Genomic DNA, 19364 nt, shown 5'->3' on the forward strand with positions numbered 1-19364 from the left:
TAACTGAAAATCTGTTTCAACGGCATAACGAAGGATTGTTTCATGGGAGTCCTCTAGAAAGAAGAGGAGGAATAATAAGTATTTTATTTGAGAATGTACCTTATCTCCATTGATGTACCAGTGGAGATCAGGCGGTGGTCTGGCGTCTGGCGATGTGCAGTTGGCTGATAACACCTGGCCAGGAGACCACTGGTAACGCGTCAAGCTTACTGATGGCGGACGATCAGGGACCTCTGGAAGAAAAGGATAATGAAAGTTACGCGTGATCTAAGAGACATTTCAAGTTGGATTTTATGTTTTATTTCAATTTTAAGTTTTGAATATAAATAAATTGTTCGAGGTTGGATATTATGTTTTAATTAATCTTTTATATAAATATATTGTTCGATATTAGTAAGCCTTGGTGGACGAAACAAATGCAGAGTTCATTGCTGTACGTATGGGATTATGATTTCCTTTTATCCCAATCATGCAAAATTGGTACAACGTCGATTGATTAGAGTTGAGTGATAGTTGGTGCGTGTGTATAAATGGAAAAGAGAGTGGAAAGGAAAAGAGAGAGTCAAATGAGTGTTTGGTTGGACGATAGTTAAAGAGATGTTATAGTTTGGTAAGTATGGAGGGTTACTGAATGAGATTTAATATTATCAAAATCGTTTAACCCGACCACTGAGCTGAATATCAGCTCTCATAGGGCTGGCCTCTGTTGAATGAGAATTGTATGCATTCAGGAGACAAAAGGCCCTGATTGTTGTGAGTAATAGGTTTCAAAAAATATTTGATGTAAGTATATAAGAGGAAGAGAAAACTGTTTTTTAGCAATATTCAATATTTTTAGGTGATTTTGTTGAAAAATTAATGGTAAAACAGATGTTGACATATCTGCTCGTTATTTGGTTTAATTAAAAGTGGAAATATTGGATATCCCGAAAGTCATAAAACGTAGCGGGATGATGAATAATTCAATCATGGACAAGTGTGAGTAAAAAAGTTGCGATATTATTATTTAATAGCAAATCCGAGCAGTTACTTTTTTTCCTCTTAAACGATAGTTTCATTGCAGGAAAATAAACTAAAAGAGAAAAGTTAACGAGCAGAGGGATCATAGAATAGAACATGAAATGGAGAGAAGTAATTTAAAGAACGATTGATTGTTCAAGATAGAGAAGAAGATTAGATTCTATCGCAATTTTGAAAATCTCCCTGAAAGTTACTGTTGAAGATGTAAGGATGACAACGAAAGTGTTGAAGAATGAAGAGGCACAAGGAATTGATCATCTTATATGTAAGATGAAGCTTTCTCTTGGTAATGGTAGGATCACTTGGCTGACAAGATTCCCTAGTATACAAGAAAAGGGGATAGAATTGTCCGGTAAAATAATAAGGCATGGAATGTAATGGGTACGGTAAGATGGACACAGATAACAATGACTGTTTGGGTAAGAACAGAATGGAGTTATCCATGTAAGAGTTTGTATGTATCTGTTGTTCGTAATGAAGTGATTGAATGACAAGTTTGAAAGAAAAATGGAAAATCTCTGGGGCTTACAAAGAACTAGGCATAGTTTGTGATGAAATTCATAGATATGGTGTGAGGAGGGTGTCAAGGATACATGGTGTAGGAAGTAATTTGCAGAGTATGTGGAAAATTATGATGAAAGTGAAAAGTATGGTAGCGCGGGTCTGAGGTAAATCTGTTTGTTTGTGTGTGTGTGTGTGTGTGTGTGTGTGTGTGTGTGTGTGTGTGTGTGTGTGTGGCTGCTCTTTTATTTTATGCATGGAGTGATGACAGAAGTTAGGAGGACAAGAGATATATGGAAAGTTCTGTTGGATGAGGAACAAATGTTTGTACTAGAGGACTTGCAATATCAGGATAGGTTAGAGCAGAGAGAAGATGCTTAGAAAGCTTGAAATTAATTTTAGCAAAAACAAGATAATGAGAGTAAAAGGAGGTAAGAAAGATAGCGATTAATCACTATAGCTGAAACAAAGAAGGCAGCAGGTCCTTTTCTTTATGACAGGGAAGTGAGGGGCATTGATCGCAAATAAGGGGGAAAATGTAATCTGTTGACATGACTGTTTACGTAGCGTCTGCGGAGCAGGAATGATACAAAGAGTGAGAGTGTGGTAAGAAAGTTAGCTTTGTGAAAAGGTGGATGAAAACATTCAAATTTGCTTTCCCAACATAGATTTCAGGAGTTGTCTTTCAACAGAGATCTTTCACATCACAATTGATTTCTGATCCCCTTCACCTGCCGAGAACAACCAGATTCCCTGAACAACAGCACCAATGTGCAGTAAATGAGCCTCGCTGTCCAGCTTCTCTTTTCCTGAGGTCTTTTATTCCTTACATGTTGGACTGTGGAACAGCTCCCAGAGGATGATGTCACGCAATTGGAATTTCTGAAGGTCAAGTGAAGATGCAATGTATTACCACCAAATGTTATTCTCCTTGATTTTAATACCTTTTTTTGTATTTATTAATTTATTAATTTATTTTTTTCTTCTCTAATAAGTGGTATCTCCTTTTAACCTCCTCTTACTTCTTCCTAATGAACACCACATTCTTTGAAAGCTTGAATTTCAAATCAATAGCCTTTGTGGGCTTGGTCCATATGAATGGGTTCATCTTCTGAATATAATAGTAGTAGTAGCAGGGCGGACCATGGGTTGATGAGTTTATTTTTTTATTTTTTTTCAAGTTCTGAAAATCTGGACAACGGACACCGAAACTTTTCTGATAAGCTTCATAGAAACGCGTTTGGGATGGAGAAATCGCCATGTCTAGGAATCACGAGAGTGCACATAAGTATGAATATTACTGTTGAACTTCTTGTGGAGGTATTGGAAGTTTCTCTTGTAATCAAAGTTATGTGCATTAGGGGTTCTTTATTCTTCAGTTTTTAATGGAGGAATTAACTGCAAGTGAGGAATAACCCAGAATGAAGCAATGGATTGACCCTTTGTTTGTGGGTGGCATCTGTTTTATAAGGGAAGAAAGCTCTCTTCATATTTATGCTGGAGAATTAAATAAAAGAAAATAGCTGGAAAATAAAGTGAAGCATTTTAAAAAAATATATTTAAGAAACTTAATCCATGTTGTAGGCCTAAATGAAACTAATACATAGAAGACGAGGATAATTGGCGTTTCGTCAATCCGAGAAGCGTAATTACGTGAAAACGAAATCTCTGAAACCCCTGCTACAGGCCAAAATAGGTACGAAGCTTGAGGCTAAGACACCACCCAGCAGAGTGCCAGTCACTTTGGTATTTGAGAATTCTGCTGCCAAATAGACCTGTCTATATGCCCCTCTCTTCAATCAAATATAGTCCGTGTGTTATGGAGACTGATAGTGGATAGGCATTAGATTAAATGCTTTACATACATAATGTAATTACGCACCTAGTTTGAGGGTATACTTCCCACAAGCAATATGGGGAACATACTGAAGGATTATATCTGCTAGTCATTAATCCATGGAAATTGACACTGAACCTGATTTCAATTTATTCTGTGTAGCCTCCAGGATATCGTAGCAATGATGTGAGGCTTTATGGAGCTTGTGAATTTTCTGCAACTTACATTATAAAAGCCTTTTATGGCGACTTGTATGGAAATCTGTGCAGTAGGCTCATTTCTAGTGTTGGAGTTTCATGATATCCTAATGTAAACAAGAAATTTCGTTACCTTCACTCTCTCTCTCTCTCTCTCTCTCTCTCTCTCTCTCTCTCTCTCTCTCTCTCTCTCTCTCTCCCTCCATGTGCATGTGTGTCTGTGTTTTTTTTTTCTGACATTCTGGGTCGTTTTTAACAGAAATGCACGGATGTTGCAAAATGGAAGAAAAAAAAAACTGAATAAAGGTATTTTATGATTTTTTTCGAGTCGGTTAAGAGTCCAAAGGTGCAAATTTATGTGATATTTGCAGACGCTCAACGCGCTGTATGAAAAATATTGTGCTACAGACTTGGCAAAGATGTTTCTCAGTTGCACTTTTTCTCGTCTTCTGTATGGGAAGTGTTGATCTCTCAGAAGTACCCAGCCAAGCATAAATGTTTCTATTCCTCTTCGTATTTAAACACACAAACACACACACACACACATATGTATATGTGTGTGATTTACATAGACTTGCATATCTACATCATAGTTTTCATTTCTTTACTGCGTATCAAATAGGGTGTTTTTTTTATATACAAAAATACATTCAACGAGCATAAAAATTCCCATGCACATTTTATTGTTGCAGAAAATTCTTAAATTTGTATATGTATTTTTCTTAAAAACCGTGTAGCTTTTGATTTTTTTTATAGGATCACGATTGTTTGGGGATTAATAAATCGTCATAGATGATATTCGTAGACGTGCTTTATTTCATAACCTTTGAAAACTTTTTTTTTATCGTTATGCTTGCGATTTAATAGTTATAGTTTTATCTTCTATAGAATTATGTATCTTAAGTGTGTTAAAGTATTTCCCGTGTAGATATTATCAGCCTAGCCAAAGGATAGTGAGCCTCTGCGGACAAGTTCCTCTGTATCATGAAAGAATTGTAGAAATTTCGATTGGGGAAATTTCTCCCGGTGGAGGTTTTATCTTCAGTTTTAATTTGCAATATACGAATGGGACGTGTGGTGGTCTCCCCTCATGGGGAGTTGGTATTTCTTTATACTGGTGTTTTATACGCATTGTACCCTTTTAGTAATGTGATCTAACTCATAGGTTTTTACTCTCAAGCTCCATCTGTCTCCTTTACTCACGCTTAGTACAGAAATGCAGATATTTTTATTTTGCTGTGTACAGCCCATTTGCCCAATATAATGACGCGTCATAAGTAGGGCCATTATGCTAAAGTGAAGGAGTAAGGAGTAGGCACATATCAGCGTATGGATTTCGCTTTCCTTATCGTTTTTACATGCCAAGGGTGCTGCTAGTTGTATGATGTGACTGTTACTGCATGCTCTCTAAAGATAGTAGTTGTGTAGGCAATAATACAGATTTATTTACTCTGCTCTGTTCAGTGCACATATTGTACAGCTATGCTAAATTATGAGGCGACATGAATATTTCTGTCTTCCAAAATCTCAGACTCAACATAACGTTGCGAAGTAGTGTTAAACTTTTTTTTTTTTTTTTTCATTTCCAGTGTCATACATGTCGACAAGTTTGTGAGTTCACAGCTAGCACTATTTCCCATGTGATTATATAAATATCCCATGTAAGCACTGGTATAATTCGTAACGTGTGATTTGAACTTTTATTTTTTATTTTTTTTTTTTCTTAAGCTCAAAGCACGGTGTGATACGAGTAGCGGTTCCGTGAATGACAGAGCTTAACATGCTCCTCTGACTGGTCAGCGTAACTACTCAGTAACATTATAACAGTAGTCCTAATAAGCTCAACAGTCATAACAATATTTACAAAATAGAAATATGAGTTTTAACATGTTTTCTTTGGATGTTGAATTTTCAGGCTGTGTTCAAGCTGCCTTTATGTTGCAAAATGATTTATAAACCCAAAAAAAGTAACCTAAGCCTTCTGAGATGTAATCTGTGTTACTAAAGATTTCATTTGTAATCTATTAGTATTAATGTCAAGGCCTATGGAACACTTGTATTTTAACTGGCTTGAAATATTTTCTTAAAAGTCCTTCTGCTCGCTTTTGGTGTATAATTTATTAATTCTTAAGACAACTTGAAGTGCAGGAATGCGTAGATAACTTCATATGATTTTTGGCCAATTATTGTTAATATAGAGATGTAAGTAATGTATTCATAGTAAATAAAGAAATCTAAAGGTGGGTACACACGTGCGAACCGAACCTTGTATTGTAACCGATTCTTGTAACAAAAACGCAAGTGTGGACGGTTCCTCGAACCCGAACCCCGAACCCGCGAGGTTCGAGGCTCGGTTCGCCCTCCGTCCCGCCAATTGTCGGTTTTTGGGCCCCGCATCAAAGGGAGGTCTCTTTGAACGTTACGCCATGTGTGGACGGGGCCTGTATTACACGCGTAACAACAGAGGTTGCTGAACTTGTTAACACCGACTATGAACAAGACCGTCCATAGTAGAGTCCCTTGTTTTGGTCATTCAGTACGTATATGTCTACCATGGCTGATTGGCTGATTGAAGTGACGAAGAGGTCCTTCAATTTATTAGCTATTACGAAGAACAGACTTCTTGGAATCTCAAGTCAGCGAGTAATTCCCGTCCACTATTTCTACCCTTCTAGTATATAACCTTGATTGCCACCATCTTCTTTTATTTCGCTTCATCTTCGTTAAATAATGTGTATAAATGTACGCGGCAGCTGCTACTTGCATGGTGGCCATCGTCGGTAAACAACCCGGACAGAGACAGACTGGTGATCGCAGTGGATTGAAATGAAGTTACGTGCTTAACGTGGTTACGGTTCGTCCTCTACATTTTGACACCTTGTAACCGTATATGCGTAACTCAGTTACGCATACAAGGTTCGGCTCTCACGTGTGTACCCACCTTAACACACCTAGTCCTACGAACAAAGTCTTGGCTTTAACAAAATAATTACATATGCGAATATTTGCTAGCAAGCCATAATTTTTGAAGGGATTAAGAAATATAACTTAAAAATTAATTTTATTTTTATGAAATTATAGGAAATCTAGCATTCTCTTTCTTACAGGTAGTCTTTGCAAATACTACTTGATAATCCCTGGGTACAGTAACTTGGAGATCATAAATCTCTCTTCTAGGCTACATTGAGAGTAGGACTGAAAAACTAGAGTTACGAAAATTGAGTGTTACTCAAAATATTCTACTGGATTCACTGTTATTAAAACAGGTTCTGTTCTACCTTACCAATTCCATCCGAGTATCCAGGAACGAGGCTCGAACTGACTTTCAAAATGGACAATAGTTTTAATATGAATATGTACAGCTAAATGATACCACGTGATTGCATAGGATTTCGTTCAAAATTTATGATCTGGCAACCTAACATGCTACATATTTATCCATTGTTCCAATGCAAAAGCACGATTATTTCATACAATAAGTCCATAATATGCTTCATAAGGGTGAAATCTGTCATCTATTTCATAACTGTTTCTAAACTGTAAGAAAGTATCACGTAGGCTAATAGGTCTACAATGAGCACCGACGATGAGATTATCTTGAAAACAATTTTGTTCGAGGAATATTTGGATTTTATTCTTATGAAGCATACCTATGTTCCAGGTGGTTGTGCCGCTACTCTAATGGTTGATTCACACACGCTCCGCTCACCCGTTGATATCGGTGGATGCATTCTACTTTTGTATTGACTTATTTACATTTTTTCAGCATTGAGGCGTAAAAACAATCAAACAGAACTCTTTCGAATTTTATGGTTGATTTGGAAGCAATATTATTGTGATAACAAATTTATTTTGTTTTTTATTTAACATTCGAGCTGAGGTCAAATGCAATGGCCATAAGTGAACGAAAGTTTTGAAAATGTTTCGTAAATATTTTTCCGAAATTTGGCTACACGTGATATTTTCTTACAGTTTTCAAACAGTTATGAAATATATGACAGATTTCACCCCTATGAAGCATATTGGGCCTTATTGTATGAAATAATCGTGCTTTTGCATTGGAACAATGGATAAATATGTAGCATGTTAGTTTGCCAGATCATAAATTTTGAACGAAATCCCATGCAATTATGTGGTATCACTTAGCTGTACATATTCATATTAAAACTATTGTCCAATTTGAAAGTCAGTTCGAGCCTCGTTCCTGGATACTTGAATGGAATTGGTAAGTTAGAACAGAACCTGTTTTAATAAAGTGAATCCAGTAGAATATTTTGAGTAACACTCAATTTCCGTAGCTCTAGTTTTTCAGTCCTACTCTCAATGTAGCCTAGAAGAGAGATTTATGATCTCCAAGTTACTGTACCCAGGGATTATCAAGAATTGTTTAGACGTTATATTACGGCTAGTATTTGCAAAGACTACCCGTAAGAAAGAGAATGCTAGATTTCCTATAATTCTTTGGCATAAGTAATGCAAAATAATTTCATTTAGGAAGTAGTATTGCGGTATATTTGCCATTCTTACTTGTTTAGCCTGAACATCCTGCTAGTGCTGGAAAGGACTTTCAAGGTATAAGTCGGCTCATAACTTTACTTTCACCCTTTTCTTTCTGCTGTGAACGGGAAACTTCTCATAATGTTTTTCGTACTTTATTAGTCAGTTTTTTTTTTTTCTGATTATTTCCCGCTCAGTTGCTGTAAAACTTCCCCAGTATTAGCCACTTCATACACCTGCACTCAAGGATTGTCAGTTGGCTGCCACATCCCTTTCACATTGTGCCATTAACCACTATCTTATACTATTCTTGTGCCTCTTCGATATCGAGACGGCTGCGTTGTTATACCTCTTTCACCTATCTCTGTTTAGACCTTCTAGGATCTTACGGCATTCTAAATGGCTGAAATAGGTTTAAGAGGAAATAGTGTAATGTTTGAAGCAACAGTTTGCTAAAGGCACCATAGTTATAATGATAATAATACTAATGATAATTAATAGATGAATAAATAAATAAATTATTAAGTTAGGAAAGGCATCAGGTTATGAATGAAAAACTAGTGTGATGCAATGGATCTTCGACAGCAAAATTCGACCTTCATACAATTCCTGAGCGCCTCAGTGGCTTGGTTGGTTTGGTGTTTGCTTCTCACCTTGGTGGTCGCGGGTTCGATTCTCGGCCATTCCATTGAGGAGTGAGAGGTGTGTATTTCTGGCGATAGAAGTTCACTCTCGACGTGGTTCGGAAGTCACGTAATACCGTTGGTCCCGTTGCTGAATAACCACTGGTTCCATGCAACGTAAAAACACCATACAAACAAAAAACAAACAAACATACAATTTCTGGCAAGAGAAGACTATCAAGTAATTCGGCCAAACGTTGAGGTTAAAAAAAAAACGGACGCCTTTTAGATGCTTTATCCTCCACTCCAAAACAAGTCCTGAATTCTGAATATCGAGCAGAGCACGAGAGAAACGAATCTCTCGATAATCAAGCAGACACAAACAAGAAGCAGATGGAATGATAAACTTCGTTCAAGAAGTCAAGAGAAGCGAGCAGATTTGCTCGCTCGTGAGAATCAGCAAGATTAGGGGATTTCATGGTGAATTGCCAAGTCTCCCTTCAGGAACCTCATAATGCATGTACGTAATGCCAGCCACATTTCTCTGTCAGTGAACTTATGGCCAGATAGTCTAATGAGGTATGTTTTAAAAGCTCCGGTATCATTTATTTATAAATGACATAAATTTGTAGTTAACCCACGGATATACAGCTTTAATTAGTAATGAAAAATTCCATTCAAAATAGTGTACAGTTATTCAAACTGATTTTGCGAGACTCAAAATTAATATGAAGAGTATGGAATAATATTTCAAAGCTGGCATGATTAAATTTCACACTAGTGAATGAATGCAGTATTTTAAAGGGGCGTCTAGAATTCTGTGTTCGAAATACTATCCTTGTTTATGGATACGGTCCATTTCAGTACTTTAGTCGTTAGACGGTTGTATTGGTCGCTGCAACCAGAGCTTAGTAAATAATCATGAGCTAGCAGCCTCATCTAATAGGCTTGTTTAAAATATGAAGTCTAAGACCTTATGAAGTTAACCCGTCTAAATTGGGAAGAGTATATATATATATATATATATATATCTATATATATAATATATTATTATATATATCTATATATATATATATATATCAGGCAGGCAACGAAACCAGGCAGGTAACGAACTGCCTGAAATTCCAGGCAGATAGCGAAATGCGCTTAGGTATATTTAATAGTATATTGTTCCCCCGGGGGCTAGTACTAGACACGGCTAAAGGCGCCTCAGTGGCATGATCGGTATGGTCTTGGCCTGCCACCTCGGTGGCCGCGAGTTCGATTCTCGGGAATTCCACTGAGGGGTTGGAGATGTGTATTTCTGGCGATAGAAGTTCACTCTCGACGTGGTTCGGAAGTCACGTAAAGCCGTTGATCCCGTTGCTGAATAACCACTGGTTCCATACAACGTGAAAACACCATACAAACCTTGATACAAACAAACAAACAAAATAGACACGGCTAAACAGTGACTTACTGGGGAGTCAGATGTGCCTATTAACCATTTCAAGTCCGTTGTCGCATTGGTTTTCTTGAATATCTTTTTAAATATTGACTGTATCGTCTTGATATTCTGGCACACTATGCTTTAGACCCTCCGGTAATATTGGACAATATAATGAAGTACCAGAATTTATTAAAAAAGGCAATTTGCTCTTGAACTTTTCAGTTTCCTCAACATTCGCTGTAGATATCCGAACAGCTGTCCTTGGCTTAGCTAAAGGGTTAGGAAAGAAGCTCTCTCTCTCTCTCTCTCTCTCGTCTCTCTCCTCTCTCCTCTCTCTCTCTCTCAGACTTATGAATGGAAGAGTGTACTACGATATGGCTTTTTACACTTTGAATTACCGACAATAACCATTTCCTATGCAGTATCTTTCATATAATTTGATTTTGTTTATCACCATGAGAATGGGGTGGTAGTGGGCCAGTTTTGATTATAAGATATTACAGACGTGAGGCAGTGACTATCCTCTGTTAACATGTCAAGCTATGGCGGATTGTCTTTTACCAGCACCGATGGCTCAGGAAGCGATAGTAAAAGTAGCGATGACAGCGAACGGGGGAACAATTGGTCATTCATATCCCCATGGTTGTCGCCACTGTTGTTTTTTAGCAGTGAAAAAAAAATCTCGATAAATCATTCCACAGAATGCTATAAGTGCCCGGTTCATGTATTTTAAAGGGAACCCTTAAAGAGATTATCACTTAACGTTTCAGAGAAATTCTTAGACCATTGGGTACCTTCTCTGCATTATATGCAGCGAACAGCCATAATGCACATGCATTGCAGCCTCCACGATGCCAATACCGCAACATGTTTGCCATAACTGATACAGTTGGATGGACGTACACTTGCAGCTATGTGTGACCTCAGACGTTTGCAGATATCGGACGGCAAAGTAAATATACCTGAAAACCTGTAAACTACTGCTCTTCTAATTTTCTGTCGGTTCACTCATCTGTATCTATATTCTATAAATGAATCGAGAGGTTAAAATAATCTCTCAAAACAAATGAAATACAGATAAACTTTAATGTATAAACTAATTTGGATATGCAAAACGTAAAAAGCCATATCGTAGTACACTCCTCCATTCATAAGTTTGAAACAGAGAAACGAGGGGGCTAGGTTTCTTTCCTAACTCTAGCTAAGCCAAGGACAGGACTGGTGTTCGGATCTCTACAACGAATCTTGAGGAAATTTAAATAGTTCAAGAGTAAATTTTCTTATTCAATAAATTCTGGTACTTCATTATACTGTCCAAAATTACTGAAGGGTCTTAAACATACTGTGCCAAAATGTCAAGAAGATACTGATGATATATAAGAAGATATTCAAGAAAACTTATGTGACAACGGTCTTGAAATGGTTAGTAAGTGTATTTCGCTATTTGGCTGAAGTTTCAGGCTGGTTTCGCTGTCTGCCTGTAACTCTCTCACATACATATACATACATACAGAAATAGTAATATGTATACGAAAGCTCACGCATATTTGCCTATTTTGTTTGTACAAATGGGGTACCTATGATTGAAAGTAGTTCAGATTTGATCCATTTAGCAATTACAAGAATTTGTAAGTGACAAAATAAACAGTTGTAATTAGATAAATGCTGTTAACTGCGTTGTCATTTTTAGAGAAGGTAATGCTCCTAAAAGAAAGTCCCCTTTATATTTTGAGAAATTAGCCAAGATGTTTGAATAGTTCTGAGACTATCTGATAATATTTCTGCTTCATTTCAGTTGAATATTTGCAAATGTTTACATGAGAATAAATATTTTGGGTCGGTATGGACTTCGATTGAATTGTTAAAGGTTAAAGGCTTCTTCGAAATATATGAATAATCATAATCCTTAAAAAAAATCCAAATATTGAAAAATGGAGTTTGACGAAAACTAATAGTAATCTCAGACGATATGAGATGAAGGTTTAAACTTCTTTCAACTGGCAGGAAGAGAAATAGAAAGTAATATTAACGCTGACAGATCGTTTGTAAAATTATTGAGAGAGAGAGAGAGAGAGAGAGAGAGAGAGAGAGAGAGAGAGAGAGAGAGAGAGAGAGAGATTTGAAGATCCAACATAGAACCGTTGGCATCGAAATTGAGTAATGATGTTTGTATGTTGCATAAAATTTGGAACAAAGTAATTGAAACAATAACACATGATGAGAGAGAGAGAGAGAGAGAGAGAGAGAGAGAGAATTAGTGAAGAAGTAATTATGTTCTTAGTTTTAGCGATGTTTGGAATATTATGACATGCGCAGTGATACAGAGAAACGTATGTATCCATGCCGAAGAGCAAAAACTGGCAGTGGTCATCCCATCCTCTGTGGCGACAGAGAAACGAACGAAGATCATATTTCGCCTCTCATCGTGTGACATCACACGAGAAAGCAAGGAGAAAAAGCACACTTAGAATTTGCATCTATATTGGTTCACATATCTCCCCTCCTCGTGCAGAGGCTTTAAAGCCTTTCCTCTTCCCTTGTCCTACCGAAAGGAAGTTATGCTAAGTGAATACGCTCGTCTGCTTACGTCTTGCCCTTATCATTTTATAACCTGTGCTAGTATTAATTTTTTTTTCGCATAGCTGATGCATACTTCTTTGTTAACAGGGAACACCGCCTGAATATTTAGTCTTATTCCGATTATATTCGATACTCATTGTGCCCCGTCATCGCTTGCTTGCATCAGACCGCTAAATTACGTTGCAGGATTGTGATCTTTTTTGTAAGCATGAGCGTTACATTCGCGCTAAATATAGCTCTTTTTACCTTTGGTTGGAGCTGTAAGGAATGAGAGTCATTCTCCCGCCCTCTCAAGCCTTGTGACCTCCAATATAAGGGCTAATGTTCTTTTCGTATTAATTACTTTTTAAAACATTTCCAGGTATAATTGATAAGTGTTCATATTTGGAATTGATATTATATTGAGTTAAATGTCTTTACAATAATATTAGGTCACTAGACGCTTAAGTAAGCAATTTCATTGAATGCATCTAGTGATTTCTGTATTGTCTATCTCGAAGCTGTGGACTGCCTCAACAGAATTCAGTAAGTAAGAGCGAAGTCTTCTAAAGACGGCGTCATTTCCCATCCTCGAGGTCAGATGCAAATCGATGCATGATAAAGATGTTTTACTTTTTGGCAACGGAACAGCAAGTCCCCAAGTTTACATAGTGATCAGCATCACGGTCCCCAATTGATTCGGTATCATTATCATCGCCATCATCTTCAGCATCATCATCGTCGACATCATCATCTCTCCCCTCCCCCCCCGTAATGATATCCATCGCCAATCACCATGCGAATCTCTTTGCGAAAAACAAATTCTTGCGCGAACTTTGGCGAAAGCGTAAAATGAAAAAGTGTAACTAACTTCACTCATGACTGAGTCTGAGAGGCGTCTCTGTTCTCTTGTGAAACTTTTTCGATTGCTCGCAGAGAGAGAGAGAGAGAGAGAGAGAGAGAGAGATTCTCTAGCTCTCTCTCTCTCTCTCTTTGAGGAGGCTGCCGCGACGCATACAGAATAGCGGAGAGGGAAGTGGGAATTGCAGATAGCAGTTATTTCCTAGAATTAGGAATCGCAGTTGCACAGAACAATGAATTTGGAATAAGGAAGTCTTTGCATCGAAGTAGATGGAAAGACTTCGAAAAGTGTCGTTACTTAGTAATCAAGTAGTTTGGTTTTATCTCCATTGCTATCATTGGAAGGGTACTCACAGATTTGCATAATGCGTAATTTTATGGTTTCATTGAAGGAATCGACATACTATAGTGGATCTAGCACGTATTTCCGGAATTTTGATTGTGTACAGACTTGTAATAAGAATAAGAATTTTTATGATGGGTTTGTAGACTTTGGAGTCAAACGCAAATAACATGAAAATACCTCAAAGATGACAGATTCATGGAACCAGCACGATAAAAAACAGCAATAAACGTTCAGAAAATGACCGACCTGAACCAACACTTATCTTCTGCCTTAATTTAATGAGAAACAGGTCATGTCAAACCATGCCTTGAACATATTCCTTTCGTTCTGTTTAGGCCTCTTTCATGGGAAGGCGTCTGTAGGATGTACATACAGTAATCTGATGTGTATTAATGTCTGCATTATGTACGGTGTATTAAAAGATCTAACTTTTATTGGTGTCATTAAGACGTATCTGATGTTTATGTACGATTTCACTTATTTTACAATTTTCTGATGATTAAAGCTCACGTGTTTTCTGCCGATGAAGGGAGGGCTCAACATTAGCCATGTTCGAATGTGTTCTGTTTAGCGTGGTTAATAATTCAACTCAAATTCATCAGTATGTAATATTCCCTATTTATCAGTTATTATTACAACATTTTATAGCCAAAGAAAGTTCCTTTTACTGTTCTAGAAAATTGCCGCATCAAATGAATCAGCTGCGTTATTGGATCAGAATTTCCTCCTGGTTTTTATATTGGTCAGACAGAATAGCTTCAGTATTTCGGCAAAGAAAAAAGCACAAACTTACACTCGAGTTCATAAATTCATCCCATCGTATACGGGAGTAAAGCGTCATTGGCACGCTTATCGACGGTCTAAATAAAGCCTTGCAAATAATAATTGGCAAAGCTCCCCTCTTCACCAGAAAAACTATTTAGCGCCAACTTTTCATATAATTGCTATTGAGTTTCCTGATCAAACGAGGGAGGAAGAGGGGTGGGGTGGCGGTGGGGCTTGTTGGAGGAAGAGGAAGAGGAGGAGGTGGCATCTCGTGTGGGAGGGCGCCCTAGTGGGAGATGTTGAAGAGGAGGAGGAGGAGGAGGAGGATAGGCTGGTGGGGGGAGGAGGGGAGCTTGCTGGAAGGGGAGTGAGATTTAACTTAAATTTGAATATTAATTATGGCGCCCGATGACAATCCTATTGAAATTTTTGGTTCCATTTTATTCTCGATCAGTTTGGTGTCCGAGATTTAGGGAAGGATATATATATATATATATATATATATATATATATATATATATATATATATATATATATATATGTGTGTGTGTGTATGTATGTATGTATGTATGTATGTATGTATGTATATTTATACATATATATATATATATGTTTATATATGTATAAATTAGTGTTATTTATAATTCACCCCGCATTTATTATTATTATCATTATTTATTATTATTATTATTTTTTATTATTATTATTTATTATTATTATTATTATTATTATTATTATTATTATTATTATTATTATTATTATTTCTTCTACATTATATGAGTGGTACTTTTTTTTTACACACGCAGATACTGCATGTTAGGATATATATATATATATATATATATATATATATATATATATATATATATATATATATTGTGTGTGTGTGTGTGTGTGTGTATAAAACAACGATAATATGCGGGTAATAAATTCGTCTTTCAGAGTCCCTTGCTTGGCTATGCCGGGACGGTCGCGTAATATCTCCTCCAGGTTCGGGACTTTGATTCTCGGCCCTGCCATACTTTTGATACATTTGACGGTAAGGATACGTTAGCATAACTCATAATATATTTTATTATACTAGAAGTAAGTCTGGGTCTTTTTTAAATCTGTCTTCGTGGTTTTGTAACATCGCCTGAAAAACAACATCCACCTCTCTCTCTCTCTCTCTCTCTCCGACATATGTATGTTTCAGCAATAAAGATCAAAGAGACAGTGATACTCCGCAAACAGCCTTTTTTTATACCTTTATCGTCTGCAAGAGGTTTCCGCTCCACTTGACGATTACAGCTATAGAGTGGAAGTGGTGATTTTGCCACAAGAGGAAAAGTGATAAGTTCTCTTAGTGTGCTCTTACTGCCACAACCTTTTTTTTTTCGAAGGTAAACAAGACATGACCCACTAACTGTTCCCATTAAGTGCTTGTTTGAGCTGGAGAGAGAGAGAGAGAGAGAGAGAGAGAGAGAGAGAGAGAGAGAGAGAGAGAGAAGAGAGAGAGAAAATATTTAGGTAAGAACGCAAGAGAGCTATTTCATTTTAGAAATGGTGTCACATCTCATCGTCGAACCGCACTGATTCATGGCATGGTTATGCGGAGACATGCAAAAGATGGGACGGCGGTCACAGGGTAGAAATAAGGAAAATAAAGAACAAAGCTTAGGGTAACTCCAAACAGTGCTGGCGTATCATAGGAATGATTACAGAAGCCCACGAGAAATGGGCATGATGTGATTACACCGGATGGTTATACAAACATTCTTTTCCTCCGTAGATTTTCTTGGCTATTTTCCCCCAAAGACAACAAAGGAAACTTATTTCTGCCCGTTTTTTTTTTTTTTTTTTTTTTTTGAGGTCGTATTTTATTTCTTCGTTTGGCAGAGCCTTTCGGAATGACGTGCCTTATTTCCCGGTATTCGGTATTCTCTTTTCAAGGCCTGGTTTTTATGATAAGTTTAATTTTGTTAATTCAGTTATGGTCAGGAGGCAAATTAGATTTTCTCGACCAACTTTGTGATGTTGCTCGTCCCCGCCGGCCGCGCGATGTCTCCTTGTTAGCGTTGGCTACCTTCACTTTTCCATCTTTCTGTTCTCGTCCCGACTCTTTCGTTGTGCTTTCCAGTGTCTCTCTCGCCTCTCGAACTTTCAAGTCTGAAGTATTTACGAAGAGTAAATACTAAATATATTTCATGGCCAAATATATTGGAGAGGCATGACTGCATAAAGTTTATTTATTATGAAGTACACCGCGAAGGCCTGAAGACATATACAGTCTTTTGGGAGCTTATACATTGATGCCGATCCCAGAACCACGATAAAAGAGGAGGGATGAGGGTGAAAGTTGAAGTGGACCCTACTTGGTCTGGTTGTGGCGGTAATGGGCGCTTCAAGGCACGAGAGTCAGACTTGGTTTTCAGTCTAGGAAATAAAATGCTTCTCAAGTCTGTGAAGTGGTGTGGGGTGATGATGCGGTAATCACTTTTATGTCACAACGAAAAAGTGAACATTTCTGGTAATGATGAATGTATGCATAAAGTGGAAGGTGTCTTGTTACCGTGTAATCGTTGTATTATTGTCATAATAGCTCATAGTTGATTAGACAAAAATAAATGTAGTATTGCCATAAGTGATGGTCATAATAATAGTTCTAATTCTAATATTGCCATAGGTAATGGTAACGATAATTATTCTAATATCTGTAGTTAATGATAATGATAATCATTCTAATCACTCTACTATTGGCATATCTGACGTATGTATAATCATTCTAAAATGTTCTTATATTTCCACTGGTGAAGCTAGTGACATTATGACAGTGATCATTATTTTCTTATCATTGTTGATGAGAATAATAATCCATTAGCTATCATCGTAAACGCTTTAATTAGATTTAATTTTCGACATCAAGTCTGCTCATGAAGGAACGACGTTGATTCATTTAACATTTTTTGGAGCAAATTCTGCAGCTAAAGTTATTAATATTCCAATAGTCTGATTTTTTTTTTTTTTTTTTACTGCGAAGTACAAGTTTTTCTAAAACAAACTGAACGACTACAGTTATAAAAATCACCGTCATCATCGCCTTCAACGCTAAGGGCCTCTGTGAGAATCCACTACCCACGTATTTTCTGTGTTTTCACTTCCACAAATCTCCACGCGTCTCCAGCCTCATTTTGTCATATGTGTCATCCAAGTAAGTCTGGGTCTTTCAACTGCTAGTGGTCAGAGGAGTTCAGCTGACATTATCACTTGCAAAAAGTCTTAGGTCATTTTCATCTTTAGTTAATCATTATATCAGGTACTGTACCTTTTGAACATCCGGTGTTTAATTTATGAACTCATTTCTCACTGTCTTCACATCTGACTCTTAATAACTCTTCTTTAACCTTTAATCTCAAATCTACAGAAACCTTTAGCTGCAGCTTTACTTTTATTCTGTGATTCATTTTACTACAGCAAGAAACGATACTTTTCCATGTGGTGTCAACCTATTTGGTTTCCAGATCTTTTTTTAGTTTTGTAGTAAAAATGTGATAATATGCCTCATAGTGTGATCGTTAGTGTTCACGACTGCCAAACGGGGTAACCCAGGTTCTAATCCTGGGAGAGGAATGGTAGGTGGAAGTAATTTGTTTAATATCTACTGTGCCTCAGTTGGCTTAACCCGTGATCGTGAATGCTTTACATTTTCATCATTACTTGGATAGCCCAAGGGAAGAAAAACAGAGAACCGCTCCATCCCAGCCCAGGAGAAAGAGCAAATGAACTTATGACAAAGTGGTCATCTGATGCTAGCAATGATGCACTACCCATCAAGGTTAGAGTGGCAGTTGAGAAGAGGATAAGGAAGAAAATAAAGAAGTTAAGGGCAGCACTTAAGAAGGCAGGGAAGTGTGATGACAAACTCTTCACAGAGCAAGAACTGCAAGAAACTCTAAAGAGTGGGAAGTCTACTGCACCGGGATTAGATGGGATTACATATAATGCTATCAGGTTCCTCACAACAGTGAGTGGAAATCCAGTTCTGAAACTTTACAACATGATATGGTCAGGACAGCCCGTACCCAAAACATGGGAGAAGTCGCTCATAATACCAGTGCCAAAACCAGGAAAGCCAGGTGAATTTCGACCTATTTTATTGACATCATGTCTGTGCAAGGTATTTGAAAGAATGTTACTAAATAGGCTCAATTTCTTTATTAGGAAAAAGCTCTCAAAGAATTTATATTGCTACATACCTGGGAGGAGCACACACCACTGTATTCATAGAGTAAGTGCAGCCTTAGGGTTAAAATACACAGTATTCATAGATCTAAAGGGAGCCTTTGATAGGGCTAGCCATATAATTATTTTGACAGAGTTGGCAGAAATGATAGAAGGAAGACTCCTACAGCTCATAATGGATTACCTAACTGATAGAATCAGTTGTGTCTACTTCGAAGGTGTACAATCAAGATGGGAAAAAATGGAGTTGGGTACCCCTCAAGTAGGTGTTCTATCACCCACTCTTTTTAATATTCTAATGAATATACTAGGAAAAATTAATATACCAGGAATCATAATAACCATATATGCAGATGACATAGTAGTACAAGCTAGCACAGATAAGAGAATAAAACAGGCAATTAAGGCATGCACATCATTATGTAACAGCATAGGAATAGTCATATCACCTGAAAAGACTAAGATGATAGCAAGGGGTACACGCAACCCCTTGATACTGCACATACAA

The 19364-nt window shown here is 37.3% G+C and overlaps 1 protein-coding gene across 3 annotated transcripts in view; it reads right to left on the reverse strand.

The window, feature by feature from the left end:
• Positions 1–19364, reverse strand: part of LOC135212655 (uncharacterized) — a 310546-nt gene that overhangs the window by 6791 nt on the left and 284391 nt on the right. For all 3 annotated transcript variants that reach the window (XM_064246281.1, XM_064246283.1, XM_064246282.1), the window contains exon 5: positions 100–233. In XM_064246281.1, coding sequence (XP_064102351.1) covers positions 100–233 — 134 coding nt within the window. The remainder of the gene's footprint in view (positions 1–99; positions 234–19364) is intronic.

This window comes from Macrobrachium nipponense, chromosome 41, assembly GCF_015104395.2.
Source record: "Macrobrachium nipponense isolate FS-2020 chromosome 41, ASM1510439v2, whole genome shotgun sequence".
NCBI classification, from domain to species: Eukaryota; Metazoa; Arthropoda; class Malacostraca; order Decapoda; family Palaemonidae; genus Macrobrachium; species Macrobrachium nipponense.